Raw genomic sequence first — 16,874 nt, forward strand, 5'->3', positions numbered from 1 at the left:
ACAAACAAAAAGGAAACCACGAAATGCTGGATAGTGAAAAATGGCTAGGGAGGAAAATAAAGTTTGGGGAAAGAGCTGGTGAATGCTGGAGGGGGGTAGGAGTAGTGATTGAACTGAGAAAGTGAATTTTGAGCAAAGACTGTGTGGGGGGGGCACAGGTAGGGGATATATAGGTAGGTGGGATCAGCAGAGACAAAGGCCCTGAGGTGGAAGCAGCTGGTAATATTCAGAGCTGCTGGACTCTTGCTCATCTTTCATGGACCAGCTCCAAAGTCCCCTCTTCTGGAAAGCCAACTCTCCCTCTCCCCAAAACTGCCCAAGACAGAGGACATATGTTAGCAATTGACTCTCCCTGGGTCTCTGTCCCTCCGTCCCTCTTTAGGTTTGATGTCTCTGCTGTTTATCCCAATCAGAAGAAGTTTAGTACTTTCACAGAGGCCCCATACTCCAGGCATTATTCCACAGAAGTGGTGAGTTTGTGTGTGTGGCCTAGCCAATGACCTTGTGGGTCTCCCTACCATGGTGGGTGACCTGTGTACCTACCCCTGGAACCCTGAGCTCTGTAAGGGTATGACCATGGCCCACAGCACAGAGTGTGGCCCAGATGTGCTTAATTAATGCAAAACTACAGCAGCATCCCTGGAGCTCTGGTAGCATATAGTGCCAAAGGCACTTGACTGTTAACCAAAAGGCTGGCAGTTCAAACCCACCAGCCACTCCTCAGAAGGAAGATTAGGCAATCTGCTTCTGCAGTGATACCACCTTGGAAACCCAAGGAGGGGTTGCTATGAGTCAGATCTGACTCGAAGGCACATAACAATAACAACAACAGCAACATAGCAGCATCATGGAGGAAAGATCTGGCAGTCTGCTTCTGTAAAGATTATAGCCACAAAAACCCTATGGAGGAGTTATATTCTGTAACACATGGGGTTACAGTGAAAAGAGCACGAGTTTGGGACCACAGAGACCTGGGTTCCATTCCTAGCTCTTCCACTCACTAGCTAGGGGCTCTTGAACAAGTTCCTACGTTCCTCTGAGCTGTAATGAATGGGGCCAGGGTTGCTGCAAAGATGAAAGGAGAGAATATAAATAATAAAAGGCTTGACAAAGTTTAGCAGTTGCTGGGATGAGAGAAGGATGTCATGGCTGGGTTTACTCCTTGGTGCCAGGCCCAGTGCTGGGGGGAAGACCAGAGTGGGGCACTGTTTGTTCCCCTGTCTCCTAGCTGGGGAGGTGACTAGGGACAACTTACTCTGTGGGTGGACTGGGTGGGTGTGGCTGATTTGTCTCTGACATTTCTCTGACTCAGTCCCACATAGGACCTGGAACTTACAGCTCCAGGGAGACCTGCTTCAGCAAGAAGAAGCTGAGCAGGGAGGTGGGCACTGGCTGGGCCAAGACCCAAGAAGCCACCCGGCTGACCCAGATGCCCCACTTCCAGTACCAGGCCATCATGAGAGAGAAACAGCTGCAGGTGAGGCCCCTGGGGCCACGACCCTTACCACTCCAGGTGCCAGGGCCCAGTCCAGTAGTAGCTTCTTGAAGTGTGGCCTTCAATGTCCTCCAGGTCCCAGGAACATCACCTGTAAGGAATACATCCGTTAAGGAACACCATCATCCCCTGGGCTCCTTCCTGCATGGACCTTCCCAAGTTTAAAATTTTATCTTCTGCTCTCTCTTCTCTTGGGCAGAAGGAAAAGCTGGGTCCCGGATCCTACAACTTTAAAGACTTTTTGGAACAGCTGCAGCAGAAGCCAGGCAGCACCCGGGGGTTGCTCAGCTCCGGGGAGGTTCGCTTCCGGGGACTCGTCGGGGTAGGTGTCCTCACATATGGAGCAATAGTCCTCACCAGCCTCCACTCTGTCTTCTGGGCATTTGGCTTGGGTGGTGCCTTTTCTTAGGTCCTTGTCCTCTCTAGGCTTGACTAGGCTATCCTCTGGGTCCCCATTCCCCACTCTACTTTCCAGTGCTTCTTCCTTGAGCCCACTAGTTGTTACATATTCCTACATCTGTCTCCCCAACCAGATTGGGAGCTTCCTGAAGGCAGGAACAGATCTGATTTCTCTCTGGGCCCCTAGCACAGAGCTCAGTGCACATTAGGTGCTCAACAAATTCATCCATCTATATATCCATCCTTCTACCTGTTCATCCAGCAAGTAATGATTGAGCACCTACAAAGTGCCGTGCACTGTTAGACCCTTGGGAATCCAGCAGTGATGAAGACAAGGTCTCTCTGCCCTTGTGGAGCTGATGTCCTTGTGGTAGAGACAAGAATACCAGGAAACACATACATATATAGCCAGTGCTGTGAGGAGAAAAAGAAGCTCTGGTGGTTGGTGGTTAAAGCATTCGGCTGCTAACCAAATAGTTGGCAGTCTGAACCCACCTCCACTGGAGAAAGATGAGGCAGTGTATTTCCATAGAGATTTACAGCCTATGGGGCAGTTCTACTCTATCTTGTAGGGTCTGTAAGGTCACTATGAATCAGAATGGACTTGATGGCAGTGTTTTTTTTTTTTTTTTTTTTATAAGGAGAAATAAGATAAGGGGGCAATAGAGAGTAATGAAGATGCAATCCACAGAGAATGGTCAGGGAAAGCTTCTTGGAGGAGGTGGCATTTGAACAAAGATCTGTAGGATGTGATCACTGGAGCTTTGCATTCAGGCCAGTGGGAATAGCAAAGGTTAGACCAATAGGCAGGAGGCCAGTGTGGCTGGAGAAGAGTGGCCAGAGCCATGGAGAGGTCAGAGGAGTGAGTAGCTGGGTCAAGAGGATCTTGTCCCCAAGGCAGGGATCACTGGATTTATGCTTTTGGAAGAATACCCTGGTTGTAGAGGTGAGGGTTGGAGGGCTGCCATAGGTGTCCAGGCAGGAGATGATGATAGTCAGAGGTAGGGGTGGCAGGAAGGCTGCATGGACAGTGATGTGGGTGGGCATGACCATCTCATGTGGAGAGGAGGACACTGAGATTTGAGCTCAGTGAAGTCATGAGGAAGATGGCAGGAGCCACACCCACACCCATCTGAGCACTGCAGTTTGTGGAGTGCCCTCCTCCTCCCCAGCCTCCACTTACCTCCTCTGGTCCTCATCTCTCTGCGCCCTCCACTCTACTATCCTTTGCCTACTCTTCAAATGCACCACACTTTTTCGACCCAGGTGTTGCTTGTACTTTTCTCCCAGCATCCCTTTCTTCTAGGGAACTCCCTCTCATTTCTCAGTTCCCACCTCCAAGGTCCCTTCTTCCAGGAAGCCTCCCGACCCCCCACTAGGTGACATCTCTCCTTCCCAGGAGTCCTCCTTATGGATGTATGCTTAGTGGCTCTCCCCCACTGGGCATCAGCTCCTGATGGTGGCCCATGTCACTGCAGAATTCTCAGGGCCTTGCAGTGCCTGGCACACAGTAGACACTCAGAAAGTATTTGTGGACTAAATAAATACATGCATGCCTACTAAGTGCCAGGTGCTCCGAAATATTTTAATTCTTTACAACTATTCCAGATGAGGCTGTGGAGGGTAAGCAATTTGTTGCAGGGTACACAGCTGGCAAGCAGGAACTAGGATCCAATCTTAGGAATATCCAGCCCTGAAACCAGAGCCTTTCCTCCAGATCTCATGGCCATATCAGAGGCTGGTGCAGCCATTGTGAAACCATCAGGGGGCTGGAAATCACTTCCTTTTCCATTCAAGGGATCATGAAGACTGCACTTGCAGGTGCTATTGAGGGAGAGGGGATGCCTGGAGGCATTTAAAAATGAATCATTATCTTTGATCTAAAGTAATAGCTGACACCCAGCACTCACCACTTGCGAGACACTGTTCCAAGCTTTTGGTGTGCACTGATTTATTTAATGCTCAAAACAACCCCATGAAAAAAAAGTGGGTGGGGGGGACAAGGTTTGCTGGTCCAATAGAGCCTAGCGGAACTGCTGAGACTATGGCCCCTAGCTGTACTTTAGGTCTGGAATTATACCCACACCTGTGGTTTCCAGCCAAACAAAAGACAGGCATATGAGTTGAACATTTACCTGAGGTAGATACACTCCTTGGAGAGAACAATCACGGGGAAAGAAGGGCTGCTTATGCACAGGGAGACAGTTCAGGGGGCAGGAGTGCATGGAGGGATGAACACAGGGAAGAGGTAATTATGGGGAAGAAGTGGGAGGGGAGCTGTTGCATTGTGGTAAATTGTGGTCAATGTCATGAGACAAAGTGTATGTGAACTGCTGTATGGAAAGTGAATTTGTGAATTAAGAATCAATATCAGAGTTCCAGCAATATAGCAGACTAGGCAGAAAGACTGCACAGACCATCTTCAGCAAAGAAAAGGGAAACCAACTAACACAGACACAGAAGATAATCTTGGACCCCTGAGCCTTGAAGGGAAGGATATAGAAGTGGACTAAACCCCAACTAGCAGAAAAATTTGTGTGAAAATACCAAAAAAGGAGACATACGGAGCTGCAGTCTGGCAGTGATCCTGAGTGATCCTGATGGCACAGACAGCTTGGAGATTCCTGAGTGGTGGTAGGACCTAAGAATTAACCTAAAAATCAGCCCTGTTAGCCAGGGACTGCACAGAGGACTGCTCTGGTGGCTGGGGAATAAACGGATAAGGTGAACAGAAAGGTGGGATGAGCTGTGGACTTTTGCTGGTCCGGAGGGCACCGCCATTTTGAAGGTTTAAAAGCAGCTTGACTATTTTGGATATTTAAAGAGATAGCACTCTTGCAGGTTCCTGGGGCTTAAGAACACATTCTGCTTTCCAGCAGCCCCAAGGACACTCTGGACTTGCAAGACTGAAAAGTTAACAGAGATCTAAATACAACAACGCCACGATGCTTTGGAGACAACAGACCACCACAGTCCACATAAAGAAGCAGGATAAAGCGGTAGAAACAAGGGAGCAGGATACAGACCCAGAACACATCCCTGAGGAAGAAAAAGCATTGGAACTCTCTGATAAGGAATTAAAAAGAATTATATTTAGGTATCTTCAAAGGATTGAGAGACAGACCAAAGAGAAAACAGAAAAAATCCTAGAAGAATTTTGGAAGAAAATACAAGAACAAAATGACAAAATAAATGAAAAATTAGAAATGATTCTAACTCTACAGACAGAAATCCAGAAGATTAATACTAAATTGTCAGAAATAGATAACACCTTAGAAGGTCAAAGGAGTAGAATTGATGCAATGGAAGACAGAATTAATGAGATTGAAGATAAATACATGAATACTTCTTTGGAAAGGGATCAATCAGAAAAAAAAAAAAAGAAGAAGAAGAAAGCCTAAGGCTCATGTGGGATACCATCAAAAGGAATAACCTAAGTGTCATTGGAATTCCAGAACAGGAAGAGAAAAACAAAACCACTGAGAAAATTGTCCAAGATTTGCTGGAGGAGAACTTCCCTGAAATGATGAAAGATGAGAATATATCCATTCAAGAAGTCCAACGAACCCCAAACAGAATAGACCCCAAAAGAAAATCACCAAGACACATCATCATCAAGCTCATCAAAACCAAAGACAAAGACAGAATCCTGAAAGCAGCACGGGAAAAACAAAAAGTTACCTACAAAGAACAGCCAGTAAGAATAAGCCCTGATTTCTCAGCAGAAACCATGCAAGCGAGAAGACAATGGGATGGTATATATAAACCCTGAAAGAAAAAAATTTTCAACCAAGAATTATATACCTGGCAAAATTGTCCCTCAAATATGATGGTGAAATTAGGAGATTTCCAGATAAGCAGAAACTAAGGGAATTTGTTAAAACCAGACCAGCCTTACAAGACATGCTAAAGGGAGTCCTTTGAACAGAGAACCAAAAATAGCAAATAACAGCTGACCATTAATACACAAGATGACATAACCCAGAAACCACAGCTATGGACATATCCAAAGTAAAATGAGCTTACAAGATTGTAAACAGGGAACCAGAGACATCAATTGGCAAGTGAGGACAACTACAAACAAAAAGAGGGAAAAGACTGTGTAATTACAGAACTTCTAAATGGTGAGGAAGTTAAGAGAGTTGCAAGATAGAATGGACTGTTCTAAACTCAGGGAGAAAATTATAAATCATAGGATAACCTCAAAGAAAAATGATAAACCTTCACATCACAATAAAAAAGAGGACAAGCACAAATATTCAGCATATACGAAAACAACAGCAACAAAGGAAATGATAACACGACTCATAAACATAACGAAAATGAATTTGCTCTGTAAATTTTCACCCAAATCACAATGAAAAAAAAGAAAAAACAAACAACCCAACCCCATAAAGTAGGTGCTATCATTATCTCCACTGTACGGATGAGAAAACTGGAGTACAGTTTTCATGGAGTACACCCATGGTCACAGAGCTAGTGAGTGGCAGAAGCCGGATTTGAATTCAAATATCCATACACTTTACCCATAGGCTTGGCTTGCTTAGTTCTCAGGTTTTGTTCCGTGGCTGTGTGTGGAGGACAAGGTTGAGTGTCAGAGCTTGGCCTATCTAATGGCAGAAGCTGTTGGGACAAGTCTGAAGCTGTCTGTTTCCTTCCTGTGTCCCCAGCCCCCAGCCCTGGGGCGTGTGGAGTGTTTGTTGAACGCATAGAAGAGTGAGTGGTGACTGGCTGGTCTGGACACTGAGCTGAGGAGGCCACTAGGTTCCCAGCCCAGGTCTCAGACAAGATGACAACTGAGAAAAGCACGCCTTGGGTCATGAGCTTTCCCAAGGCTTCCTTCTGTAGTCTCTTCTTCTCCTTGGCCCTCACACCTGCTCTTGCAGTGACCTCAGCTAGGCCTCTCTCCTGGACTCAGGGCTAGACAATAAGCCCAAGGAGATTCTGAGACCTGGGCTGGGAACCTAGTGGCCTCCTTGGGTCTCTGGTGACTGGCTGTCCCCCCATCCTCACCCCACTGCAGGTCTACAAATGCCACCTGCACAGAGGGCACTGACCTCTCCATGGGGCCTTTCCCAGTGCCAACACTGAAGCCCACATGGAGGTCCCAGGAAACCTTCCCCAGGGAGGACTGGGCTGTTGCACCCCACTGCAGCCTCTTCCCCAGCAGCCCCCAGCAAAGGCAATGCCATCTCCTGTGGTTTCCGATTCCTACCGCCAGCTGGCACTGGGTGCTGCTGCCCACCTCTCTTCCCTCTGCATTCTTGACCCCCTGGGCCCCACAGCCTTGGATTTCCTCTGCTGGTCTCTCTCCATGGCACTTCTTTCCCCGCCTCTGCTGTTCCCACTACTCTCACCCAGCCAGGTCTCCTTGCACATGGCTCTAGAATCCCACCCTAAAAATCCTCCAAAAAAACCCACTGCCATTGAGTTGATTCCAACTCATCGTGGTCCTATAGGACAGAGTAGAACTGTCCCATTGGGTTTCCAAGGCTATAAATCTTTACGGAAACATAGTGCCACATCTTTTTTCTGGGTAGTGGCTAGTGGGATTGAACAGCTGACCTTTCAGTTAATTGCTGAGTGCTTTAACCACTGCACCACCAGGGCTTCTTTTAGAATTGCTCAGACACCTCAAATACACATACACACACTCCTCAAAATCTCCCTGAGGCCTGCTCTTTCCCTAGAATGGCACTGTCCAGGGGCCAAAGGCAGAAACCCAGGGCTACCTTGTTTTCTCTCTCCCTGCCACCCCGTCCACATCCATCAGTCACACAGGAGGGCTATGCTTTCACCTCCTTCATCTATCTTCTAGCTCTTACTCAGGCCATTGCACCTAATACCCGGCCTGGATGTGAATTGGATGCCTCACCCATTTTCTGGTCTCTATACCACATTGTCACAAAGCATGTTTATGCCTCAGAATCAGGTCTCAACACCTCGGCCCAGCCTTTGTCTCCTCCCAGCACACCTCTCTCCTCACCTTTGCAGGCACAGCTCCACGCTCCTTGCCTTTGCTCCCTCTGGCTAGAGCACCTTCCCGCCCTTCCTACACTCATCTTTTGGGGTTCTTCTCATTCTTCAAAGTCCAACTTAAAATAAAAAAATCTTATAAATGACAATTCCTCCATTCTCACACTCCCCCAAGAATTAATCACTTCCTGAATTCCCAAATTCAGGAGCTCTGGTGGTGTAATGCCTAAGGCATTTGACTGCAAACCAGAAGGCTGGTGGTTCAAACCCACCAGCCACTCCTGGGAAGGAAGGTTAGGCAATCTGCTGCCGTAGAGCTACAGCCTCAGAAACCCAAAGATGGATTGCTATGAGATGGAATCGCCTCGACAGCAGTGAGTTTGGTTTGTTTTTTGTATTCCCAAAGCTCTCAGCATAACAGTTAATAGTGGACTTTCACATCATCCCAAGTGTGCTACTAAGCTGCTCTGAACCTGAAGGTTTTAAGGAAGAAATGAGATCATGCAGACGAAGCTCCCGGCACCGGGCTTACCAGGCTCAATGAGTTGCAGCTGCTCTTAACCTTTTGCTATCACCCTTATTCCTGATGTCTCCCAGGATGGCTCAAGCTGAGGGCAGAGCCAGGTGGTCTTTGTTGCTTTCTCACCCCAGTGCCTGCCAGTATCTGACAAACACAAGAGACACTCAGAAAGACAATGAGTTTTGGAGTGGAAGCCTAGTGCTGGCCCTTTGCAGAGGTAGGACTCGGGACACACAGTTTATCTATCTGTGAATCAGTTTCCCCATCTGTTGACTGGGAGTCCCTGGGTGGTACAAATAGTTAACGCGAAATGCAGTCAGCTGGACTGCTAATCAGAAGGTTGGGAGTTCAAGTCCTCCAGAGGTGACTCAGAAGAGAGTCCTGGTGATCTACTTCCAAAAATCAGCCACTGCAAACCCTGCAGAGCACAGTTCTACTGTGATGCACATGAGGTTGCCGTGAGTTGGAGTCAACTTGGCAACTGGCTGTTAATTGTGGATGGTGCTGACTTCCTGACTTCCTGACCAGGTGAGACCAAAGTTCAGGCCTGTGAAGTACTTGACACACAGTGTAGAAACCCAGTTTCTCCCTGAGAGTTTTTCTTCAAATGCCCCTGGGGACCCCAAAGCCCTGAAGAAGGCCATGCGTAGTCCCTTTCCACCCTGTGTGGACTGCCCTCTCTAGAAGCCCTTGACCCGCCTCTTGCTGAGTTCCAGGTGGGGCTCTTTATGCTGCTCCCTCAGGGCCAAATTCCATTGACCAGATGGGCAGGGCTGAGACATCTGTGGAGCAGCAGCTCCCTCGTGTGGTTAAAAGGTGCAGGACAGCAGTAGGTTAGGTCCCTTCCCAAGGATCCCTACTCATTCACCCACATTGCCCAATGGCTCTCCTTCCTGTATATATACACGACCATACTTCTGACCCTGGCAACTGAGGCCCCAAATGGTGATTCCAGTCACAATTCTCAACCTCTCCTACCTCCTTCTGCCCCTGCCCCTGGACAGTCAGCCCTATCTGACTTATGTATCTGTGGCCACTATATGCCAGGCACTATGCAGGGGCTTTGAGGACATTATTTAACTTCATCCTAATTACTCTAGAGGAAAGTATGGCAATTCCCAATTGTTACAAATGTGGAGCATAAGACTCAGAAATATTAAGTGATATACCCAAAGTCACTAGCTCAGAAACAGCAGAGTCAAGATTAGAACCCAGCACTCCAGATCTTTTCAGACCACAGCACTATCTGCAGCATAGTGACAAAGCCATTTGTGCAAATGCAGGACTATGATGCAGGGTGTAAAAGGTGGAATTGCCCAGATAGAAGCAACCAATTATTTGAGGTTATAGGGAAAGGAAGCCATCTTTGAGCTGACTTTGCAGGATTATGAAAGTTTTCCAAGGCAGGGGGGAAAAAAAAGGCTGGAAGGGCATTCTGAGTGGCAGTAACTGCATAAGCAAGCAAAAGCAAGGAGGTTGGGCAGAATGGCATGTGTTTGGGGACAGTGAGGGGTCCACTTTGGCTGAAGTGTAGGCCAGAGGAAGGGAGCAGTAGGAGGTAAGTTGGACAGGCCATGTGGCCTTGGTGAATAGTCTGCATTTGGAAATGAAGGTCTGGGCAGTGGTAGAGGCTCACAGCCAACAATGCTGTGTGTTGGGAAATAGTTAGCATGGAGAGACCCTGAAAGTCCTGCTCCCCTCCCAGGGGTGAGGATTCCAGGTATCTCTTCCTCAGTTGCACTTGACTCAAGAAGTGGAACTAATGGCCTTTATGTCTCCCTCACTCTCTTTCAGAACTACTATCCAGGCCCTGGAAATTATGGAGAGAAGGGCAACCCATACACAAAGATGGAGGAGAATGCATGGAACCGGTCCCATTCTGAGGGCCTCATGTGTAGGATGACCAACAAGCCACCCCCCTTGGCTCATCAGGTATCCCCCTCACGTAGCCATGCCTTGCTCACCTTCCTGTACTGTCCCAGAGGGAGATGCCCAAGGTGGATAGAAACCAAGACCCTGAGACAGCAGTGAACTCACTTCAGCAGCTCTCCTGTGGGGATTATCATCTCTGCTCTGTTCTGCTCTAGGGAAGTGGCCTGGGACCAGGGACATATGTCTTCAAAAGTGGCATCGAGACGTACCTGGAACGAAGAGTTGGTACCCGTGGCCCTTATGACATTTTTACTGGTGACCGAACCAAGCCCCAGCCTTATGGACATTACTCTGTGCAGGTGTGTACCTTGTGGGATACAATGGGTAGGCTGGGGGTGGGTGGTCATTCCCCAGCAGGATGACAAGCCTCACCATTAGATGCTCAGAGCAGTTGGTATTTACTGATTTGCCCCTCAATAGGGAAACAGAGGTAGGCCACACAGTTGGTTAGGGGGAGAGCCAGTATTTGCTCTTGTGTATTTGTCTAATTACTTGGGGTTTTCTTTGGTCTCCACTATGCATTCACTCAGAGTCCATAGGTGGCGCAAAAGGTTAAGCACTTGACTAATAACCTAAAAGTTGGCAGTTTGAACCCACCCTGAGGTGCCTTGGAAGAAAGACCTGTTGATCTACCTTTAAAAGGTCACAAATTTGAAAACTCATGGGGTCTCCATGGTTGGAATCAACTTGAGGGAATGGGCTTTGTGTTCACTCAGTAGGTACAATTAGACCAGTTAATAGTCTAGGTGCTGGGGAACCAACCCTTGTGGAACTTGCATTCTGATGGGAAAAGAAACACAATAATCATTGAACAGATTAAAAAAGAAAATGATAGAATGTGTCAACTTGGTTGGGCCTGGTTTTGAGTGCCTGGGCAGCTGGATGTAGTTATTCCATATGATGAGACTGGTTATCAACTCCATGGTGAATCTACTGGAGCAGCTGAGTAGCTGCCTTAGGGATATGGTCTGCTTCCCGTATATAAGGAGCAGCTTTGAGAAGGGTCTCTCCAGCGTTTTGGCATGCTTGGATTCTGCACATAGCCGAGTCTTTAGTCAGTAGCCTGCCATGTTTCTGCCGATCTTGGAACTGTATCTGGACTTAATTAAACTAGTGGCCTGCCAGATTGTTTGGTAATCTTGGGAGTATGCTATTTTGTCAGCCTTAGGTTTGTTAGCCTCAACAGCCAGCATCTGCCTGAGTGAAAATATGCCTCCAGTTCCAGTGGGCCGGGAGCAAGAGGCAGAGCTGAAGCCCAAGGTCCAGGGGCCTTCACCCAGTCCCTAGAGTTTTGGCACTTTAAACTCAGACTTCTAGCTTCCAAAACTGTAAGAGAATAAATTCCTGTTAGTTAAAGCCATCTACCCATTTGTGGTATTTTCTGCTAGAGTGGCACTAGAGGTAACTGAAGGAGCTCTGGTGCTGTAGTGTCTAAGGCATTTGACTACTAACCAGAAGGTTGATTGTTCAAACTCACTAACAGCTCTGCAGAAGGAAGATAGGGCAATCTACTTCTGTAAAGATTTACCACTTTGGAAACCCAATGGGAGTTGCTATGAGTCAGAATCAACTCAATGGCAGTGAGTTTGGTTTCTTTTTTTCTTTTTTTTTCTTGAGAGGTAACCAAAACAGAGTGTTAATAGGTGATGAGTGTTATGGTAAAGGGCACCAGGGCAGTTGGTGAGAGGATGGTGGTGGTTAAAAGTTGAAATACTTTTGAGCTAGGTGGTAAATAGCCACTGTACCGAGGCTGCCAACCTGGGCCCTCCCTTGGGACCTCCCAGACATCCCCATGACCAGCTACTAAAGGAGTCAATCATGACTAGCTGCTAAAGGGGTTCTGCCCAGCACAGCAGGGCTTCAGGTATCCTTCTCAGGTGCTACGGTTAATGCCCATTCTGATTGGCCAGTGCCCGATTCAGTAAGTGTCAGTTAAATGAATGAAAAAGAACTAATGAATATAAGTTTGACAGAAGATATCTCTACCTATGTATTTATAAGTGCTGCAAATATATCCATGAATATAGTGAAGCATACAGGGTACAAAGTTATGGCAACTTCGTAGTCATAATCAAACACCTTGAGGGAATGAGTCATTGGGTGTTGGGGCTCAGGACCACAGTCTTGGACACTAGACTCAATGGGCATAACATAGTCCACAAGGATAATGTTTTATATCCTACTTTGGTAAGTAGCTACTGAAGTCTTAAAAGCTTGTGAACAGCCATCTAAGGTGCAACTATTGGTCTGTTTCTGGTTGGAGCAAAGAAGAGTGAAGAAAATCAAAGGCACAGGGAACAATTCGTCTGAAGGATTAATGGACCATGTGGGCCTCTGCCTCCGTGACCCTGAGACCAGAAAAGTTAGATAATGCCCAGTTACCACTGCTGACCGCTCTGAAAAGGATCACAATAGGAGGTTGTGGATAGAATGGGAGAAAAATGTGGAAAAACCGCTCAAAATCGCAAAAAAAAAGACCAGGCTAACTGGTCTGATGAAGACTGGTGGAAGCTCTGAGATTATGGCCCTTAGACATACTTCAAACTGGGAACAGAACTCAACCCCAATGCCTCAACTTTCAGCCAAACGAAAGACAGGCCTAAAAGATGAACAGTGACACCAGGAAGTCTCGTTATAACAATCAACCTTATGAGATCAAGAGGGCAGCATTTGCCCAGAGATAGAGCCAGGAAGATGGGCGAATGGGAAGGAAGGATGAAGGGAAGTGGTGGGCATGGGTGGAGGTGGGAAAAGTGCTGTTGCATTGTGGGACTGCAGGGAATTTCACAAAACAGAGTATGTACGGACTGTTGAATGGAAAACTAAATTGTTTTGCAAACTTTCACCCAAATCATAATTTAAAAAAATGAAAGAACTAATGGATAAATGTAAGCTGGGTTGTAGGGTGTGGACTGACTTTATGTCAGACTAACCCCAGCTGATGGGTGGGAGATAGTCTGTGTGTACCTGTCCAGGTCAGTGAGTCTTGAGACTGGCTGCCCCACCCTACCCCACACACAGCCTGGCCTTGGGATTCCAGCGTGGGCAGGGTAGTCAGTTCTACCTCAGTGCTGTTCTCAGTGCTATTTGTACTTGCTTTTCTTTGGTTGCCAGTGTGGTCAAGAAAGTGGGCTCTTGATTTTCCTGGCCTAGTAGAATTCTCTCTCTCTCTCTTTTTCTCAGAAACAAAAACCCAGGGAGCTGATGAGTTTCAAGAGCTTCGTGGAAGAACTGAACTCACGTCACAAGAAGAAACATGGGGTGTTTTCAAAACTTTCCCACAGCCTGAAAACTTCAGAGAAGAGTTACAGTGCCACCTCTAGCAAGTCCCCCAAAAAATTGGTCAGTGTTCCCCCTGTGACTTGCCTTCCTCTCTTGGAAGGTGGCTCTTCTGCATGTGGGTGTCTCTGTGTGTATGTGTGTGTCTGTGGGGGGTGGGGTGGGCTACTTTAGGGGAAAAGCCCAGTCTTGGGAATCAGACCTAGCTGGTTTCAATCCTGGTCTTGCTCTTAGCAGTCACTTTGAGTGAGTCTCTCTCACTCTGCAAGCCTCAGTTTACCTGTCTGTCTATGAGGATAATGATACCCACTTCACAAGGTAATTGGGACCTTGGAAGAAAGACCTAGTGATCTACTTCCAAAAAGTCAGCCATTGAAACTTTATGGAGCTCAGTTCTACTCTGACACACATGGGGATGCCATGAGTTGGAATCAACTTGATGGCAATTGGTCTTATGCAGTTAAAGCCTACAGCTTAGTTCCTGGTACCCAGGAAATGTTCAGCCAGTGTTGATCTCCACTCCTCCTCATCTCAACTCCCAGCTCTCTGGAGAAAGGGCAAAGAGGATAAATAAGGCAGAACCAAAAAAAAAAAAAAAACTTACTGCCATTGATCAAATCCAACTCATAGTGACCTCTCCTTGGGGTCACTATGGAAGTAGAACACCCAACCTTCCTTCTGAGGAGTGGCTGGTGTGTTTGAACTGTCAAGTCTTCTGGTTAGAAGTCAAGTGCCTTAGGCACTATACCACCAGAGCTCCTAACTAGGGCAGAGCATAGTATAAATAAGGGGTCTACTCTGATAGATGTTGCATTGATCATCAAAAAGAACATTTCAAGATCTGTCTTGAACAGTGCTGTCAGTGATAGGATAATATCCATAAAGAAGACCATTTAATACATCTATTATTCAAATTTACCCATCAACCACTAATGCTGAAGATGAAGGAATTGAAGATTTTCACCAATTTCTGCAGTCTGAAATTGATCAAACAGGCAATCAAGATGCATTGATAATTACTGGTGATTGGAATGCTAAAGTTGGAAATAAAGAAGTATCAGCAGTTGGGAAATATGGCTCTGGTGATAGAAATGATGCTGGAGATCTCACAATAGAATTTTGCAGGACCAATAACTTATTTATTGTAAATACCTTCTTTCAACAACATAAATGGCAACTATATACATTGACTTCACCAGATGGAATATGCAGGAATCTAATTGACTACATTTGTAGAAAGAGATGAAGGAGAAACTTTGTACCATCAGTCAGAACAAGGCCAGGGGCCAAATGCAGAACACACCATCAATTGCTCATATGCAAGTTCAAGTTGAAGCTGGAAAAAAGCCAAAGTATGCTGTTGAGTTTAGATATCACCTTAGTTTAAAGACAATCTGAAGAATAGATTTGATACATTGAGCACTAATAACTGAATATCAGATGCGTTGTGGTATGACATCAAGGACATCATACATGAAGAAAGCAAAAGGTCAATAAAAAGACAGGAAGGAAAGATAAGACCAAAACGGATGTCAGAAGAGACTCTGAAACTTGCTATTGAACAGAGGGCAGGTAGCTAAAGTGAAAGGAAGAAATGATAACACAAAAGAGCTGAACAGAAGATCTCAAAGGGCAAGTTGAGAAGATGGAGTAAAGTATTATAAGGAAATGTGCAAAGAGCTGGAGATAGAAAACCAAGCTAGAAATAACTGAAGAAAAAAATGCAAGCCTCCAGTTGCAGTACTGAAGGATCCTATGGGCAAAATATTGAATCACTCAGGAAGCATCAAAAAAGACGGATGGAATACACAAAGTCACGGTACCAAAAAAGAATTGATTGATGTTCAGCCATTTCAGGAGGTAGCATATAGCCAAGAACCAATGGTACTGAAGGAAGAAGTCCAAGTTGCACTGAAGGCATTGGCAAAAAGCAAGGCTTCAGGAATTGACAGAACACCAACTGATATATTTCAACAAAGGGATGCAGCACTGGAGGCACTCACTTGTCTATGCCAAGAAATTTGGAAGACAGCTACCTGGCCAACTGACAGGAAGAAATCCATATTCATGCCCATTCCCCAAAAAAGGTGATCCAACAGAACATAAAAATCATCAAACATTATCATTAATATCATATGCAAGTAAAACTTTTCTGAAGATAAATAAAAAAAAAAAAAAAAACAAACCAAAACCTGTTTGCAGCAGTATATCAACAGGGAACTGCCAGAAATTCAGAAGAGGATGTGGAACAAGGGATATCATTGTTGTTATCAGATGAATCTTGTCTGAAAGCCGAGAATACCAGGAAGATGTTTACCACAGTTTTATTGACTGTGCAAAGGCATTTAACTGTGTGGACCATAACAAATTATGGATAACATTGTGAAGAATGGGAATTCCAGAACACTTCATTGTGCTCATGTGGAACCTATACATCTATAGAGGCAGTCTTTTGAAAAGAACAAGGGGATACTGCGTGGTTTAAAATCAGGAAAGGTGTGCGTCAGGGTTATAGCCTTTCACCATACTTATTCAATCTGTATTATGAGTGAATAATGGGAGAAGCTGGACTATATGAAGAAGAACACAACATTAGGATTGGAGGAAGGCTCAGATGACACAACCTTGCTTACTCAAAGTGAAGAAGACTTGATGTACTTACTGATGAAGATCAAAGACTACAGCTTTCAATATGGATTACACCTCAATATAAAGAAAACAAAAATCCTCACAATTGGACCATTAAGCAACATCATGATAAATGGAGAAAAGGTTGAAGTTGTCAAAGATTTAATTTTACTTGCATCCACAATCAGTGCCCATAGAAGCAGCTATCAAGAAATCAAACGATACATTTCATTGGGCAAATCTGCTGCAAAAGACCTCTTTATGGTGTTGAGGAGCGAAGATATCATTTTGAAGACTAAGGTACTCCTGCCCAAGCTATGGTATTTTCAGTTGCTTCATATACATGCCAAAACTGGATAATGAATAAGGAAGACCAAAGAAGAATTGATGCCTTTGAATTGTGGTGTTTGCAAAGAAAATTCCATAGACTACTAGAAGAATTTGTTCAAATCTGTCTTGGAAGAAGTATAGCCAGAATGTACCTTGGAAGCGAGGATGGCAAGCCTTTGTTTCACATGCTTTGGACATGTGATCAGGAGGGATCAGTCCCTGGAGAAGGACGTTATGCTTGGTAAAGTTGTTGTTGTTATGTGCTGTTGAGTCGGACCCAACTCATAGCTACCCCTCCTTGGGTTTCTGAGGCAG

The 16,874-nt window shown here is 45.8% G+C and overlaps 1 protein-coding gene across 1 annotated transcript in view; it reads left to right on the top strand.

Annotated features, from left to right (window-relative positions):
* The window catches only part of LEXM (lymphocyte expansion molecule), a 23,303-nt gene that overhangs the window by 2,835 nt on the left and 3,594 nt on the right, over positions 1-16,874 (top strand). Inside the window, exons 3-8 of the mRNA XM_007945951.2 lie at positions 383-470; positions 1,313-1,477; positions 1,695-1,817; positions 10,185-10,322; positions 10,478-10,621; positions 13,506-13,664. Coding sequence (XP_007944142.2) covers positions 383-470; positions 1,313-1,477; positions 1,695-1,817; positions 10,185-10,322; positions 10,478-10,621; positions 13,506-13,664 — 817 coding nt within the window. The remainder of the gene's footprint in view (positions 1-382; positions 471-1,312; positions 1,478-1,694; positions 1,818-10,184; positions 10,323-10,477; positions 10,622-13,505; positions 13,665-16,874) is intronic.

This window comes from Orycteropus afer, unplaced genomic scaffold (assembly GCF_000298275.1).
Source record: "Orycteropus afer afer isolate SDZICR_OR568_19922 unplaced genomic scaffold, OryAfe1.0 scaffold00145, whole genome shotgun sequence".
NCBI classification, from domain to species: Eukaryota; Metazoa; Chordata; class Mammalia; order Tubulidentata; family Orycteropodidae; genus Orycteropus; species Orycteropus afer.